We start from the raw sequence: 16,842 nt of genomic DNA on the forward strand, positions 1-16,842 counted from the left end.
TCAAATCTACGGTTCAAATTCATCCGGTGTAAATAACCAGGTGCAACATCTAATGCAAAGTCATGGTTGTTCAAGAAAATTACATGAAATGAAATTCTAATATAGCAGTTTCTTTTGCCAAAATAAAAATAATAATAATCATAATCAAAAATAGTTTTATCCTCACTATTCACTGCCTTCTGAATTCTCAAGACGACGACGCCTTCTTCTCAAGCCCTGCAATAATATAGTTAACTAAATGAATAACCGAATGCTCCATTCAAAAATATACAAGCGTGACAAATGGGATTTCAGAAACAAACAAAAAAAATTGTTGAAACATAATAATGAAAGAGAGCTTCCTCCTGAGTTTTCTTGTTTGAAGGTTCGTCTTGGGGTTTCATTGCTGGAAAAAGCAAAACTTCCTGTACACACAAAAAAAACAAGAAAATATATATAAGTTTTATTGGAATTTAATATGAATGAAATCTACGATAAAACGAGTAGCGTACCCTGTCTAACAGTTTCGTAGTTGTTTGAGGAGGGGGGCATCTAATCTCAAATTTCAAACACGCATCCACCAAATATTTATTGGCTTCCTCACTCGAGAGGTCATTTGGTATGCTCAAATTTGCCATCTTCTTCAACTCATCGATCATATCAATGCGCCTGCACAGGTAAAGTTAGAGATGTCAACTCTTAACACCATTTGAGTCGATACTATGTTTGACAAACATTTGAGTTGAGGCTCGAACGAGATTTTTTGTAGCCTAATACAAATCAAATTCCCATTATTTGATATTTTTTATACATTTTTATTAAAAAAATGTTATCGAGCTCTAGTCGAATTTCATAAATTATTAAATAAAAATATGCGTTCAAGTTTGATTCGTTATGTTAACGAACCCGAATGTAAAGGAGTTTTTAACAATCGATTTTGAATTTAGTACGGGATAGTCTAGTTAATTTACAACTCCAATTAAAATTAATACATATAGCATCTTCAGAGTTTTATTTGAGAAGTAGTACATAATGGATTTTTTTTAGGAATTCGCAGTCAATCGTATACGTGCGCTGGTGACTTCTTCGACCCGACTCTTGGTGATAAACATCAGAGTTTTATTTTTTTTTAATAATTATTTAAATTGAGAGGGGTGACTTTTTAATAATTTTCAAACTTCGATCAAACTGTGTTGAGATCAAATGTCTGAAAACTAATGGCGATGGCCACATTGAGAAAAAAAAAATCAAGTATAGGGGGGCAAATCTGTAGCATCCCCTTCAAGTCGGGCGATAAATCGAACCGGTTTATCGGAATACTATTTAATTAGCGGAAGCAAAATGATCTATGTGCATTTTTTTTTTAAACTTTGGAATGGGGCAAAAATGCAATTATAAAAAATCTCTTCTTTTGGGTTACTTTGAGTCGAATAAAGGTTTCATTTGGAAACAAGTTTCGAGAGGAGGTTTTTCGTTCGAGTGCTACACTATTAACTATCGATTTTGGTTCGAAACGAAATCAGAGTTTGGAAAGGGTATTTTGGTGAATAATTTGAAAATTGCTAGTTGAGGCGTGAAAATAACAAAATTACCAAATGGACTATTTTATAATAGAAGTTAAGTACGATTCATACCGGAAATGAGTTCGAAAGGTACGAAAAGGAAAATGTTTAGGTTTAATATTACATCACCAAAAGAAAATAATCAAAAGATTTTAGCATCGTTCATATGCTCTCGTACAACTTCCAAAAACCCGGGCAAGACTTCGATCCGCTACTCAATCCATTCCGGTGGAGGGTTACTAGCACTACTACCTGCAATTAAAAGATATCTATATGAGCTATAAAGCTCAGTAAGAAGTCCGATTAAATATCGAACTTTGAAAATATGTTATATATAATATATAATATTATATATCCATCCTTACACACATTCCAAACTTCACAAGACACTCGATAAATCACATAATTCACGCAAACACATCATTCACACATAAACACGTACTTATGCAAAATGACTAAAATGTCCTTTTTATGAAAATTGTGAAAAACACATTTTTCGTTTTATCGGATCCGTGAAAGATTAATAAACCTGTTACGAGCCCGTTTTCACTAAGTGGAATCAAACCACAACATTTCATCCTAGTTGGATACCGGCCCTCTATATCCGAGTTGTTTATTACTCGGTATTCCATTAATCTTTCAAATAAAAAAAAATCGTGAAATGCATCTTTTTCAAAATTATGCTTATGACCCACACATAACATCACAAATATCAATCAAGTGCCACAAAATCACACAAATATCACAATTTACCACATATTTATAATTTGGGCAAAAATCCCCAAATTCACACACATTACACACACCACCACACACGACACATACATACATACACATTCAGCATATACACACATATATTCAGCACATACCCATGCAGTCAACACATTTAAAACATCACATTAAACACTCAAATCATGCTTGAAAAGCAAGGACATCTTTATCTTTCATTTATTACCACTTCTAGGTAATAATTCATTCCAAATAAATTCCAACAGCAATTAATCCACATCCATGCAGCAATTAAAGATACAAAATCCCAATTTCCATTACTCACAATTACTAATTCAAAGACGTGGAATATAAAGCACAAAACACAATAAATGGCATGCATAATGCTCTAAATTCGAAATAATAGGTTTAAATAGCAAACCAATTCTAAAAATTCCCAAATTAAATCCTAGAGCTCCTAATTGATCCAAGTTTTAATTTCTGAAATCATTTTAAATTTTCATAAATTTTCGAATTTTCTTGGAATTAAAAACTAGAAAACCCCTTTTTCTTTTAAAAATCCAAAACTCTAATATAACCTTAATTACTTTGAAACCTTTGTAAAGAAATTTTTTTCCCCATTTAATACTTGCTGGAAAACAGATTCCAAACTTTAGAAATGACTTATTTTTTGGAAATTACAATTTTGACCCCAAAGTTTCAAGATTTACACATGCAACCACACTAAAAGTTCAAAATCCATTTTTTCATGAAAAACCCCTTACAATTTGAACTTTTAATTCAATCAATGCAGAAAACAAAGTTAAAAAAATTACTTTATGCAGAAATTTCGAAAATTACATATTTCACCCCAAAATCTCTAGATCTATACATGCAAGACCACTAGAAGTTCAAAAATCAATTTTTCTTGCAAAACCTTTTTAAATCCGAAATTTTTGTTCAATAAATGCTGAAAAACAGATTTGAAAACACATTTAGGACTGACTTCTCAAAAATTATAGATTTGACCCAAAAGTCTTGAGATCTACACATGCAACCCCATAAAAGTGCAAAATTTCATTTTTCTTGCAAAACCTTTTTGAAATCCGAATTTTTTAATGCATTTGGACAATAAAACTTGTATCCACCCACTATCAACATAGATGATGCATGCAAGAACAAGAAATCAACACTCAACACATTCTTTTCCATTTCTGCCCAAAAAGCCCTAATTTTTTGAAATCACTCTAAATCTTTTAAGAAATTTTGAAAACTCTTTTCATACTATGGATGCCATTTAATTGCAGCAAGAAATCAAAATTTCTTACCTTAAAATTGAAGAGAAGAAAACAGCCGAAAGAAGAGATGCATTCAAACACCGAAATCTAACCAAGCTACTTTGATTGTGAATGAGATGGTGTGAGCTTCTAAGGGAGATGTATTATTATCTCCCGTAAGTAGGCAAGAAGTCTTGATGGTGTTTTTTGTGTAGTCTATAGGGTTAAATAGGGGACCTTCATTTTTATTTTTGATTTCTTGAAAATTTGGAGTTTGAGGTGGAAGAAGAAGAAGGCCGATGGTGGAGGTGATGGCTTCGGTGGAGAGAAAGGGAGAAGACAAGTAAGGAGATTATGTGGAAGAAGAAGGAGAAAGGAGGGTGTCTTTTGGATTTACTTTGAGTGTGGGATTAGAGAAATGATTAGTGTGTGCCAAGTGGAAAGGCATGCAAATTAACACTAATTTATTTATTAAAATAAACTCAACTTGCACACTACACACACAATCCGGACATATATATATATATATATATATATATATATATATATATATATATATATATATATATATATATATATATATATATATATATATATATATATATATATAATTAGTACTATATTTATAATTCACATAAGTTACCATATTTTGAAAATAATTTACCAAATAATTAAGATATGCGATTATGTACATAAATCACGTAATTCACGAAATTCCTAGAATTTCAATTTAATTACGTAAGTCGCGCAATTAAGTTCACGTAATTCACATAATTAATATTACGCAATAATATCACCTAAGTATTCTCGAGTTAGAAATTTTAAGTTCGGGTTTTAGGGTTCTCGGGTTTTGGGAAAGGTGGGGCGTTACAAAATCAATGTAATTGAGAGTAGAAGGGGTAAAGTGAAATCGAGCCAAAGTACAAGAGGGGAAATCGATGCAATTGAGAGTAGAATGGGGTAAAGTGATATCAGTCCAAAGTACAAGGGGGGAAATCGATGTAATTGAGAGTAGAAGGGGGTAAAGTGATATCAAGCCAAAGTACAAGGGGGTAAATCGATGCAATTGAGAATAGAATGGGGTAAAGTGATATCGAGTCAAAGTATAAGGGGAAGTGGAATTTACCCCCAAATTTAAATAATTGTATATTATACAAAATATTTTTTTGCGGAATTGGTCCAATGGAAAATTGAATTAATTTCAATTTTTTTTACAAACACACACTTGAGGTGTAATTCATTTTCCAATTGTAGGTACTCAATTATTGATTTGATTACTTTTCAAACATCAAAGTCTTTGAGTCAAGTCAACTCTAGCCAGTCAACTCTAACTGTACCGAAGAAATAATCATGCCAGTTATTATATAGTGCTAAATTAAAATGTATACAGAAGAAGCTATACAACAATATGAATCTTGTGATGATCAAGTTTCTCCTTTTCTTCTTTTTATTTCATTCTTCAATTATCACTTCAGCTGTTTCAAACTGCCCAAAATCATTCGAATGTGGATCGCTTGGTTCTCTCCAATTCCCAATCTCGAATTCTACAGGATGCGGATTATTCACCGTTGATGACTGCGATTCCGATAATCCAACGGTCCAGCTGGAACCCCGCGGTCAAGTGTATAATATTTCGCGCAACGTATCGACAAATAGTTTCTTAATTAAGGATCATACGCTTCAGGTGCAGTTGGATAACAGGAGCTGTTTTGCCTTCAGAAATGTGAGCCTACCTAAATCTCCTTCCATTTCGTTTTCCGTGTCCCCCAATCGCACCGTGTTCGCGTGCGTCCGTGACCCAGAAATTTTCCCCGAAAACTATCGTAGTTATAATTGTTCATTGTTCACTGTTTACTATGGTTTTCCGACACCAGAAATTGCCCCTAGAGTCCCTTCGGATTGTCAAGTGATTCAACTACCCGTAAAGTCGAATTTGTTAACGAGTGAGTATATTCTAGAGTGGAATGTTTCGCTGGAAAACGTGTTCGATTTGTTAACGAGTGAGTATATTCTAGAGTGGAATGTTTCTGAAAATTGTAGTGAATGCCACCAAGGAGGTGGGCAGTGTCTTACGAACAACATCGGTGAATTCGAATGCAAAAGAGGTAACGTTATTTTTATTTCTGTCATTAAAACATTTTATATAGTCTATATATTTACGGGGAGTTTCTTTAGGGCTGGTTCAGTTACTGATATAAGGTTCTACCGACTAAATCGTAGGGGTTAATAACACGTCCGGTTGACAAGATTCACACATTTTCAAATCTGCTACTAAAATCAAAGTCCGCTATTAAATGTTACTATTGCATTGAATTAGTAGCACCCCTCCCTAGAGATTAATTTAATAGAGGGTGATTAAGAAGGAAAAAAGACAATTTTATCATTAAAATCATATCGTATTATTTTAAACTAAGTGGTTTTATAGACAATGCATATATAATAACTGAATTTTAACAAATTTAATAGAAGATCTAATCTAAGAAACCGAACATGCTACTAACTAAATAATTAATTAGCCAGTAAGGAGTTAATCCAATCTCATCTAATCCAATATAGGTAACCGAACGAGCCCTTAGAGTAATTAATTGTAACCTAATACTTTATATAGATATTTATTATTTTTCGAGTATTATACCATTACCGACCTTTTGAGTTTGGGCCCAAATGATGCGATGGTCATAAATCCTTCTTATTTACCCATCATCAAGTTGAGAGTCAGTTAAATGAGAGTACCCTATTATGTTTTCTCTTCACGTGCTCCTTCTGTCTTCTTTCCCCTTTGCTCCTTCAACCGTGGGTCAAACACCACCGTACATGGTAATATTTGACTTAGTGGTGGTCCCTTCATCAGTGACCTTTGATTGAAACTCCTGTTTAAAGCAAGAGATGGATCGTTAGAAGATTAGATCTAGAGAAAACCCTAAACACTACAACCTTGTCCTAATTTGTATTCTTTGTGTGGGATTTGGGACTGTGGTGAGTGTATGAGTTTCGTGTGCTTTGTCTGTTGTCTTAGCTATGTGATTTATGAGTGGGTTTGAGAGAGAGAGATTTTGTGTCTGAAATTTGTTCTCTTATGTAACCTTGGTGGTGTTTTGGTAGAATCCTTAGTGGATCTTTGGTGTTGATTTTGGATAAGGAATATTGAGCTGTAATATCTCTTTGTGATCACTCTTTTTCCTATTTTCTTCTTCCTGTTTTATTTTGCATAACTTTAACCTTCTTGATAAATATTATCATTAAGGTTATTGTTATTTGATGTATGCAATCTCTGAATGAATGCTCAACAGTGATATCTGAGCCATGTTGTATGTGCCATAATTGTCTTTGTGGAAATAAATGCATATCGTGTTGCTCCTTTTGATGAGAGGGGTAATTTTTCTATATGGCAACATAAAATGAAAGAGTTTTATTACAACACAAATATTTTATAGCTGTTACTCTTAGCATATGAAAATGCCACATCTGATCGATGTTAGAAAAACTGAATTTGATGAACTTTTGTTTTGTTTTGTAGAAAAAAGGAGAACTGCTCTTCTCAAAATAGGTATGAGCCACATACAAATTCTTTTCAAGTCTTATTCCATTGAATTTCAATTCTTCAATAGTTTGATGATCTATTAAATCTAAAAGGACTCTTTAAGATCAAATTCATTAGATAATCTTATCGAGTTCAATACTTACATAATTAATCCACACTTTGTACAGGCGGTGTGACTATGGCTTCCCTCACATCCATTTCCATAATCTTATTCATTTTCATCCGAAGGAAGTATATACTACTTCAGTTGCAAAGATTTCGAAAGGGTAAACTAGCGGATGAAAAGGACATTGAACTCTTCCTGAAGAACAACGGGAATCTTGCACCAACAAGATGCAAATACTCGGACATTAAAAAAATGACCAAGTCATTCAGTGAGAACTTGGGAAAAGGAGGCTATGGTAGTGTTTACAAAGGAAAAGTAGCCGATGATGGTCGTCTTGTAGCCGTCAAAATGCTGAACGAATCGAAAGGGAATGGAGACGAGTTCATGAATGAGGTTGCAAGTATTAGTAGAACTTCCCATATTAATGTCGTCACTCTTCTCGGATTTTGCTTCGAGGGTTCTAAAAGAGCTCTCATTTACGAATTCATGCCTAACGGCTCTCTCGAAAAATTCATACAAAATACGAATTCCTCATCGGTAGGAGTTGTATTGGGACGCGAAAAATTGTTTCAAATTGCACTCGGCATTGCCCGTGGGCTAGAATATTTGCACCAAGGGTGCAACATGCGTATTTTGCACTTTGATATAAAGCCTCACAACATACTACTGGATAAGGACTTTAATCCAAAGATTTCGGATTTCGGTCTTGCTAAATTGTGCCCCAACAGGACGAGTATAGTGTCCATGTTAGTGGCGAGAGGGACAATAGGCTACATTGCTCCGGAAGTATTTTCTAGAAACTTTGGAGAAGTCTCTCACAAATCCGATGTCTACAGCTACGGAATGGTGATTTTAGAAATAGCCGGCGCGACGAAAAATATTGACCCTAAAGAAGTTGATCGCTCGAGTGAAGTGTACTTCCCGCAATATATTTACAGACAACTTGAATTAGAGGCGGAAAATGGTCGTGGCAATATTGAAGATGAAGATGAAGGGCAATTTAGTATGAAGAAGTTGATAATTGTTGGATTATGGTGCGTACAAACTGATCCGAAGGACCGACCGTCGATGAAGAAGGTTCTAGAAATGTTGGAAGGGAATCTTGAAGTTTTGCAAGTGCCACCTAAATCTTATATTTCGTCGCCTCAGAGATTTGCACCGAGCTTTTCAACGTCGGAATCTATATAGCTCTTTATGCTTTGATTTGTATTGTAGAATGTATAAAATTTCAATGTTTGTTTTGTGTGGTGGGAAATTCAGAACTTGTTGAATATTCAAAAGCACAAGTGAGCATATTTCTAGAGAAGGTATCAACTTTCCGGGGAAATTAGATGCTATACATCTGGTTATTTACACTGCGTGGATTTTACCAGTTGATCTACACATAATCAAATCTACGGTTCAAATCCATGTAGTGTAAATTTGCAACATCTAATGCAAATCCATTCTAAGTCATGATTGTTCAAGAAAAGTACATGAAATGAAATTCTAATATAGCAGTTTCTTTTGCCAAAACAAAAAAATAATAATAATAAAATAAAAAAAAATTGTCCTCACTATTCACCGCCTTCTGAATTCTCAAGACGACGCCTTCTTCTCAAGCCCTGCAATAATATTGTTAACTAAATGAATAACCGAATGCTCCATTCGAAATATACAAGCGTGACAGATGGGATTTCAGAAACAAACAAAAAAAAATAGTCGAAACATAATAACGAAAGCATACCTTGAGAGAGAGCTTCCTCCTGAGTTTTCTTGTTTGAAGGTTCATCTTGGGGTTTCATTGCCGGAAAAAGCAAAACTTCCTGTACACAAAAAAAAAAAAAAACCAAGAAAATATATATAAATTTTATTGGAATTTAATATGAGTGAAATCTAATTTATTTTATCGAGACTGACCTTTATATTCTGTGAATCGGTTAACAGCATTGTAAATCTGTCGATTCCCAATCCCCAACCACCAGTTGGAGGTAAACCATATTCAAGAGCGGTGCAGAACGTTTCATCCAAAGCCATAGCTTCATCATCACCCGATTGCCGGTCCTATTTTCATTCACCGTAAAAATATCATCAAGCATTATTATCACATAGTAATTATAGATTTAAGAATCATGATTGCAACTTAAGACAAAATTTATGGAGACACTTTTCTTCACTACAAAGTACCTTGAGTTGGTCGGCGAAACGCTGGCGTTGCACAACGGGGTCGTTCAACTCCGTATATGCATTGCATAGCTGCCAAGTAAGAAATAAATAAGAAGCATTATAGTAATAAATAAATAAAAAAAAAAAAAAAAAAACCGATTTATGAAATAAATCATGGAAATACGTACTTCGTGCTTGTTGATGAACAGCTCAAATCGTTCAGTTAGGCCTGGTTTGGACCTATGCCACTTTGCGAGTGGACTCATGATTTCTGGATGGTTGATAATGAAGGTAGGGTTGGTACATGTCTCTTCGAGAAAGTGTCCAACAAGCTGTACCGACAGCAAAAATAAAAAGTCACAAGTGTAAGAATCGAACCTATATTCACATACTGAGAAATAAACGATAAAACGAGCAGCGCACCTTGTCTAGCAGTCTCGTAGTTGTTTGAGGAGGGGGGCATCTAATCTCGAATTTCGAACACGCATCCACCAAATATTTATTAGCTTCCTCACTCGAGAGGTCATTTGGTATGCTCAAATTTGCCATCTTCTCCAACTCATCGATCATATCAATGCGTCTGCACAGGTAAAATTAGAGATGTCAATTCTTACACCATTCTCGTTTATTAGACAAATACCATGCAGATAATAAATACAGTTAAACCTCTATAAATTAATACAGTCGGGACCAGGGAAATTCTATTAATTTAGCGAATTATTCAATTATTGAGTTAATAATTTAACACTTTTTCACCGAGACGGGACCGGGAGAAACTATTATTTAATTGAGCTTATTAATTTATCGAGTATTAATTTATCGAGATTCTACTGTAATGCGCGAATCCACATACCTGAAAGGAGGTGTAAAGTCAATCTCAATCGGTTCATTGTCCAACCCATTGGCATGGTATTTGATTTTATACCCACCCGTAAGTTCCTTGACCATCCCTAAAACAAATAGAATTTGTTTTTTTTTTTAAATTGTGCTACGACAAAATTTGGCTTAGTTATAAATCGGAGTTTGCCACGTACCACTGAGCATATCTTCAGTTAGCTTCATCAGGTCATTGTAATCGGCAAAGGCCATGTAGAACTCGCAAGTAGTGAACTCGGGATTGTGCGTTAAATCAATTCCTTCATTCCTAAACTGTTTCCCGATTTCGTATACACGGTCTAATCCGCCAACAACTAATTCCTTGAGATAAAGTTCGGGTGCAATTCGCATGAAGAGCCGCATGTTGAGGTCATTGTGGTGGGTAACGAATGGACGCGCGGCGGCTCCTCCAGCAATCATGTTCATCATGGGAGTTTCAACCTTTAAAGAAAAAATTGAAAAATCGGAAAAAACGAAAGAATTGATAAAAACTCGGTTTGGACTGCACTGAAGTCATTTACCTCCAAAAAATCTCGATTATCAAGAAAGCTTCTGATGTAAGAAATAACTTTTGCCCTGGTCTTGAATATTTCCCGAATCTCCATATTCAGCATCAAATCCAAATAACGCTGCCTATAACGTGTTTCCTGTATGAAAATATCGCAGATACGGTTAGGTAAGAGTTTTTAAAGTTAGACAGCTTACTAAGCTTTAAGCGCAACGGGTCCACAGAGACAACCAACCATACCTGATCCTTCAGTATATAAGCCTCGGGATTTCTGCTACTTCCCGGGACCCACGCATCAGTTATCTGTCCAGAGAACTGAAATGTCAATAATGAAAACAGAAACAGTATCAATATGTCGGAATTGAAAATAAGAGCTCGCCTTAGCATTGTCTGAGCCTGGACCAATCTTCTGACGGGGCATCATGTGGAGACAGTGAGAAAGGACGATAAACGATTTCGGGAAAATGCTCAACTCCCCCCGCATAGTTTTACCTACACGTTGAGTACTATGAGGGCAGGTTTTATATCACAAAAATAATTTGACTGAAGAAACAAAGCAAATGGTTTTCAAAAGAATTCTATAGTCGGTAAGAAATTAGAGAGGACGTTCGTGAATAACGTATTACAATCTTCCATATAAAAACAAAAAGGTAAGAAACCTGGGAACCCAACAATCCCGACAATATCTCCTCGCTTCACTGAAGAATGAAATCGAGTAAATTCTTCCTCTTGCAAATCCGAATCCCTACAAGAAACCATAACGAGGTTACATGGTGATCAAAAGAAAAAAACACAACAACTAAGATGCGGGACACATAGTCTAGCTGGCAGTAGACCAGCATATGATTTATTTAATTTTTTTTTAGCAGAATTGATCTAATAAACAATTGGCTCCAACAAAAGAATTCCCGACTGGCGTTACTAAGTTAGCAAAACTTATTTCAGAGTTCCGCCACTTTCAGCGTACATTCATCTCTCTTTTCCCTCTTTACCATAAGAAAAAATTATGTTACAACGGAGGGCAATATAACGTAACAAAGAAAAACACTGCAATGGAAATATGAAACTATATAGAATTACCAAAAGGTATTTCATCTGATAATTTGCTTACTTCTAATAACCGAAACGGAAAATGTCAAAGAATGAAAATGACCATCTATAAACAGAGTAAATTGAGGAAAAAAACGGAAAATGTCAAAGAATGAAACTGACCATCTATAAACAGAGTAAATTGAGGAAAACAAGGTGTTACGTTTCTAATCAAAAGAAGAATCCGTTTTGCCAAAATAATAATCAAGTCTATTTGTTAAAGTAAAAAGATGGACGAGGAATTACTTTGCGTTGGTCATAATCTGTACTTTAGCACCACCGCCGTGTAGATCATAGAAGAATAGCTTCGATGACGAAGATCGTTTGTTCATAAGCCGACCTTCAAAACAAAACATCAACATCATCATTAACCCAAAGTAACATTTTAGTTATATGAATCAAAAATATAATCTCTTGTACCCGCTATTCTTTCTTCAACGTCTTTAAGACGTTCCTCGCTATTTAAATATCCGTATTTCTTTACAAACTCAGGAATCGTCAAATTGGCTTCAAATTTGTGGGGATATGGATTACTCCCGGCTTCCTTCTGTGCCGAGAGCGCTCTCAACCTATTTTCGTGATATTGCTGCATGAACAAAAGACTTCGTATTCAGTAAAAAAATTCAAACAAATTATAAAAAGACTTTGTATTCAGTAAAAACAATTCAAACAAATTATATCTTCATATAAGGTAAATTAAAGTAAAACAATTCAAAGAAATTATATCTTCATATAAGGTAAATTAGAAGTTAGACGTACCGTTGGATCCATACCGTCATCTTCGGCAGCAGCAGCTTTCTTGGCCTGTGGCCTTTGCTTGGCAGAAGCCTGCAACATATGCCAGTAAACATTAAGAATCAAAAGCCGAATATCCAAAACAAATTTACAGGTTAACGAAACCCCACCGTATCAGCATCCTAAAAAAACTTAGAAACCGTACACGAATCGAACAATTCAACTAAGTAAATTCGAAAGCTTTTTTCTCCAATAAACATCGTTCAACGAACATAATTCAGCAATATCAAACACTAAACGGCGTTTCCCCCATTAAGGTACATTGGAACACATAAAATTTCACAAATTCGAACTCACTATGACATTAAATTCCGAGTTTAGACTCTTAAAAATCGCCATAATCTCAAACAAATAAAAAATCAATTGAAATCACACAAACGAAAATTGATTGATTCTAAAGGAAAATAAAAACGCAATTCGGAAATTAGAGGTGTGGGAATCAGACAAACAACATCAACGTTCATCGTAAGAATACCAACCATCGGTAATTGGGGGGCGTTTGGTAGAGTTCTGCTAATGAAAAATTATTTCCGACCTCGTAAAACCCTGGATGCTTTTAAGGATTTAAGGAGTAATGTGCTATATGAAAGGGAATTGCTTTTTGCGGTTTGAAAATTGTTATTTGCGGTTTCTAACAAAACCTAAAAAAACACTCTATTTCATTAAAATCCCAAACTTTCTCAAAAAAATCCAAAAAAACCCCCAAAATGCGGCCCAACTTGGGCGTCCATTCATGCAGTGCACGCCCAAGTTGGGCGTGCAAGCTGCATTTGGGCGCCCGAGTTGGGCGTCCGGTGCAATTTTTTTTTTTTTTTCTTTTAATGTTCGAACGCCCAAGATGGGCGCCCAAGGCGTGTACGAACGCCCATCTTGGGCGTTCGAACATTTTTTTGCGAAAAAAAAAAGCCCTACAAATCGATTTGTAGGGCTTTTTAACATGAAATTGGTTCCGTAATCGGCCTACCCAATGCATATTACACATAAAAGAGTCGAAATTACATCAAAAAACCGAAGCCCAACCCTTCTTCAAGCTTGATTTCGAATTTTCGAATTTTTTTTTTGTTTTTTTTTGCTATTTGCAGTTTTGGGGGGTTTTGTTATAAACCGCGAATAGCAATTTTGTGACCGCAAATAGCATTTCATATATATATATATATATATATATATATATATATATATATATATATATATATATATATATATATATATATATATATATATATATATATATATTGAAGAAAAAAAAAAAGGACAAACTGCACTTCGCCCCCTAGAATGTTTACAAATTCTCACTCTCCCCCTAGAAATTTATTAAAAAAAAGACATCCCTACAAATTATATTTTTGTTGCACTTTGCCCCAAAGTCACACTTTCGGCGTATTGTTTTGTGCAAAATGAAATATATTACGGCTTGGATTTGGTGGCAATGGTGAAATGATAGTAATATCCTTTGAGTGGTGGACCGAGTTTTGTCAATTCCGACAAAAAAATACGTCGGAAGTTTGACTTTGGGGCACAGTGCAGCATAAACATATTTTGTAAGGGGTCGTCTTTTCTTTTTTAATTTTTAGGGGAGAAAGTGCATTTTTTTAAAAAAATTAGCAGACTAAGTGCAATTTACACTAAAAAGATATGTGCCTATTATTGAAAAATTGGAATTTGTTTCCATACAATTCACATTTGTATTATTAAGGGTTTATTGAAATTAGTAACCTTGTGTTAAGAAAAAGGGGAAATTACAAACACTCCTAAGGTATGGTTAAATTACAAAGAGTCTTTATATTTGTATAATTACATTTACCTCCTTCAGTTATTAATCTTCTTACGCATCCACTATTATGGTGTCAAATTCAACATAATCATCTAGATCCAGTTGAATGTTCTCTAGTTTGTACTCGTTTTTGTGCAAAAAAAAATTTTTGGTGCACCACAATCTGATATATACAAGCCAAAAAAGACATCTTATTGTCATCTTGTTTCAAAATGTGGAGCTCAAATGGGATAAAATGGGTACAAAATTGAGAATATTCCATACAATCTGGAAAATTCTACTAAATTTGATACCGCAAGGGTGTACTTGTAAGAAGATCTATAATTGAAGTAGTTGTGATTACCCAAACATAGAGATATTTTTCGTAATTTGACCATACCTCATGGGTGGTTGTAATTTACCCTAAAAAAATTATATCACAGGGGGTTTTGTCAATAAAATAACATAGTGTAATTTTATAGCAATTCGATATAACTAAAGGTACTAATTGCAATAAACAAATTCTGATATAGTTAAATATGAAAATAAACAACTTACTAATATTTTATATTTTTCATACGAGAAAAACTGTAAAATAAAACACTTTTTAACCTATGAACGTTTCACATGTATCATACCAAATACCAGTGGCGAGTCCAGGAATTCAGTACAGGGGGGCTTCAATTTTCGGGGGTTCGGGGGCAGCGCCCCCGAGACTTTTTTAGGATTTTTTTGAAAATAGGAAAAGGAGAAACGAAAAAAAAAAAGAAAAAAAAAACAAATTTTAGAGTTTTTTTTGTATTAATTTGGATTTTGGGTGGGCTAATTAATAAAATTTGGGACTTTTTTGTATTAATTTAAATTTTGGGTAGGCTAATAATAAAATATGGGGCTTCTTTTGCATTAAATGAAATTTTGGGTGGGCTAGTAAATAAAATTTGGGTGGGCTAAATAGAAATAGAGTATAATATAGGGGGAAAATTAAAAAAATGAGAGTGGGCTTGAGAGTCCACCCTTGCCCAAGGGTGGACTCGCCCCTGCCAAATACTGAATGAATATAAATTTGCACGATTCCATAATTTATAATTTTTACCCAAAAAAAGAAAAACAGTCACGAGACATTTTCAATTTTTAGTAATAGGGAAACAAACATAAATACGAGAGTGGAATTGAAGGTTCCTTCGATGCTACACCCGGTGAAAAACACCGGGTGGGTCTTCTGCTGCCACGTGTTCTTTTTTTATTTTTCTAAAACCCCTAAAGGTAAACCCTAGCGGGGAATCTATTATAAAATACAAAAAAAGAGACACGTGGCAGTAGAAGACCCACCCGGTGTTTTTCACCGGGTGTAGCATCGAACAAATCGGAATTGAAACATACGGCAAACATTAAGGTGGTGTTTGGCTGTTTTGCAAAAGCTTTTAAAAATAGATTATGAGTTTTTTTCTGAACATAATATGTTTTTACGTGTTATAAAACAAACTTTTGTTTATGTATTGATTCTTTAAAAATAAGTTGTTTTAAACTATAATTTAAAAGTATATATGTGCCATTTTTTTTTTATTTAGTTGCTTTTCTAACTAATTTGCAAACACCTCCAACTTAAAAAAAAACATTTAATTTTCAATTAACTATTAATTACTATTTTTTGCTTTTAAATAAGCTTTTACAAACACCAACTAAATAGGAGAAAAATGTAAAGCCAAAAAAAAAAAAGGAAAAAGTTAGTCATATTTGGAACAGTGCCACTGTAAAATAATCCCTTATCTAATTTTAACTTTCTCTTTTGTCGTTAGACCAAATGATTAGTGTTAAGTACGAATTCGTATATTTTATAGAGAGAGATTCCAATATGCCAACTTTTTTGCTTTATTTCTGTCACTTTCTAATTTTACGATTTCCCATGCAAAATGGGACATACGCCCATAATATATAACTTTCTTTCTCTTACTTAGAAATATATTACTCCATAAGACTATAATTATTCTATTTTAAGCCATTATCAGAAATATAAAACTACTACACTAATAAACTAGATTAAAAAAAAAAGTTTATAGAAATATAATATCTATGAAGTTTTGTAGATTCTGCATATAATGAAGAACAATATGTAGTTTTAAAATATTAATTTACATTATACGGAGGGACTTGAAGATAAATGCATTAAATTCAACACATTTTATTTAAAAAATTGAAACTTAATTTCACTCTTTTGTTTTTTTCAAAATATTTTTTGGTAAGTTTCCGACGATATTATTTTATCGAAATACCATTAGTAATCAACGACATGAATTTAATTATCAGATTTGGAAAATAATACGCTTCAAAGTTAGACAATTTTTACGGGCCTAAAATCTATTTTTATCGTCAATTTTTACGTATGAACCATATGTACGACACTCATAATTTCATCTGAAGCAACAAACTTGTGTGACGCATAGAGTCATAGACACCTCACTAGATGCAACGACACGAACTTGCACACATCGCAAGCTCATCTTTTTTT

General features: G+C 34.0%; 1 protein-coding gene and 1 pseudogene across 3 annotated transcripts; one reads left to right on the forward strand and one right to left on the reverse strand.

Annotated features, from left to right (window-relative positions):
• Positions 1 to 121: 121 nt before the first annotated feature.
• LOC105954215 (lysine--tRNA ligase) lies at positions 122 to 13,167 on the reverse strand. Of its 2 annotated transcripts, none has more exons than XM_088826164.1 (16): positions 13,066 to 13,167; positions 12,551 to 12,619; positions 12,212 to 12,377; positions 12,038 to 12,131; positions 11,362 to 11,447; positions 11,082 to 11,194; positions 10,943 to 11,005; positions 10,716 to 10,841; positions 10,353 to 10,635; positions 10,172 to 10,268; positions 9,742 to 9,898; positions 9,507 to 9,650; positions 9,340 to 9,408; positions 9,073 to 9,216; positions 8,900 to 8,978; positions 122 to 216 (listed from the first exon to the last, which is right to left on the reverse strand). In XM_088826164.1, exons 1-16 carry the CDS (start codon positions 13,066 to 13,068, stop codon positions 188 to 190), a joined length of 1,722 nt encoding a protein of 573 aa, XP_088682290.1. In that variant the 5' UTR covers positions 13,069 to 13,167; the 3' UTR covers positions 122 to 187. The 2 variants fall into 2 exon arrangements, with proteins under 2 accessions (XP_088682290.1, XP_088682291.1); XM_088826165.1 differs by lacking the exon at positions 122 to 216 and adding an exon at positions 8,469 to 8,777.
• Positions 7,004 to 8,487, forward strand: LOC148766564 (PR5-like receptor kinase pseudogene; annotated as a pseudogene). The gene is made up of 2 exons (XR_016034635.1): positions 7,004 to 7,073; positions 7,235 to 8,487. The product of XR_016034635.1 is annotated as a PR5-like receptor kinase pseudogene (transcript).
• Positions 13,168 to 16,842: the final 3,675 nt, after the last annotated feature.

This window comes from Erythranthe guttata, chromosome 12, assembly GCF_056151865.1.
Source record: "Erythranthe guttata isolate IM_541 chromosome 12, IM_541, whole genome shotgun sequence".
Taxonomy (NCBI): Eukaryota; Viridiplantae; Streptophyta; class Magnoliopsida; order Lamiales; family Phrymaceae; genus Erythranthe; species Erythranthe guttata.

Coding starts and splice junctions, on each gene's coding strand:
- LOC105954215 (XM_088826164.1), bottom strand. Junction 10,842..10,942: donor CTTATATACTGAAGGATCAG/GTATGGTTGGTT, acceptor ATTTTCATACAG/GAAACACGTTATAGGCAGCG. Junction 10,636..10,715: donor ATAATCGAGATTTTTTGGAG/GTAAATGACTTC, acceptor TTTTCTTTAAAG/GTTGAAACTCCCATGATGAA.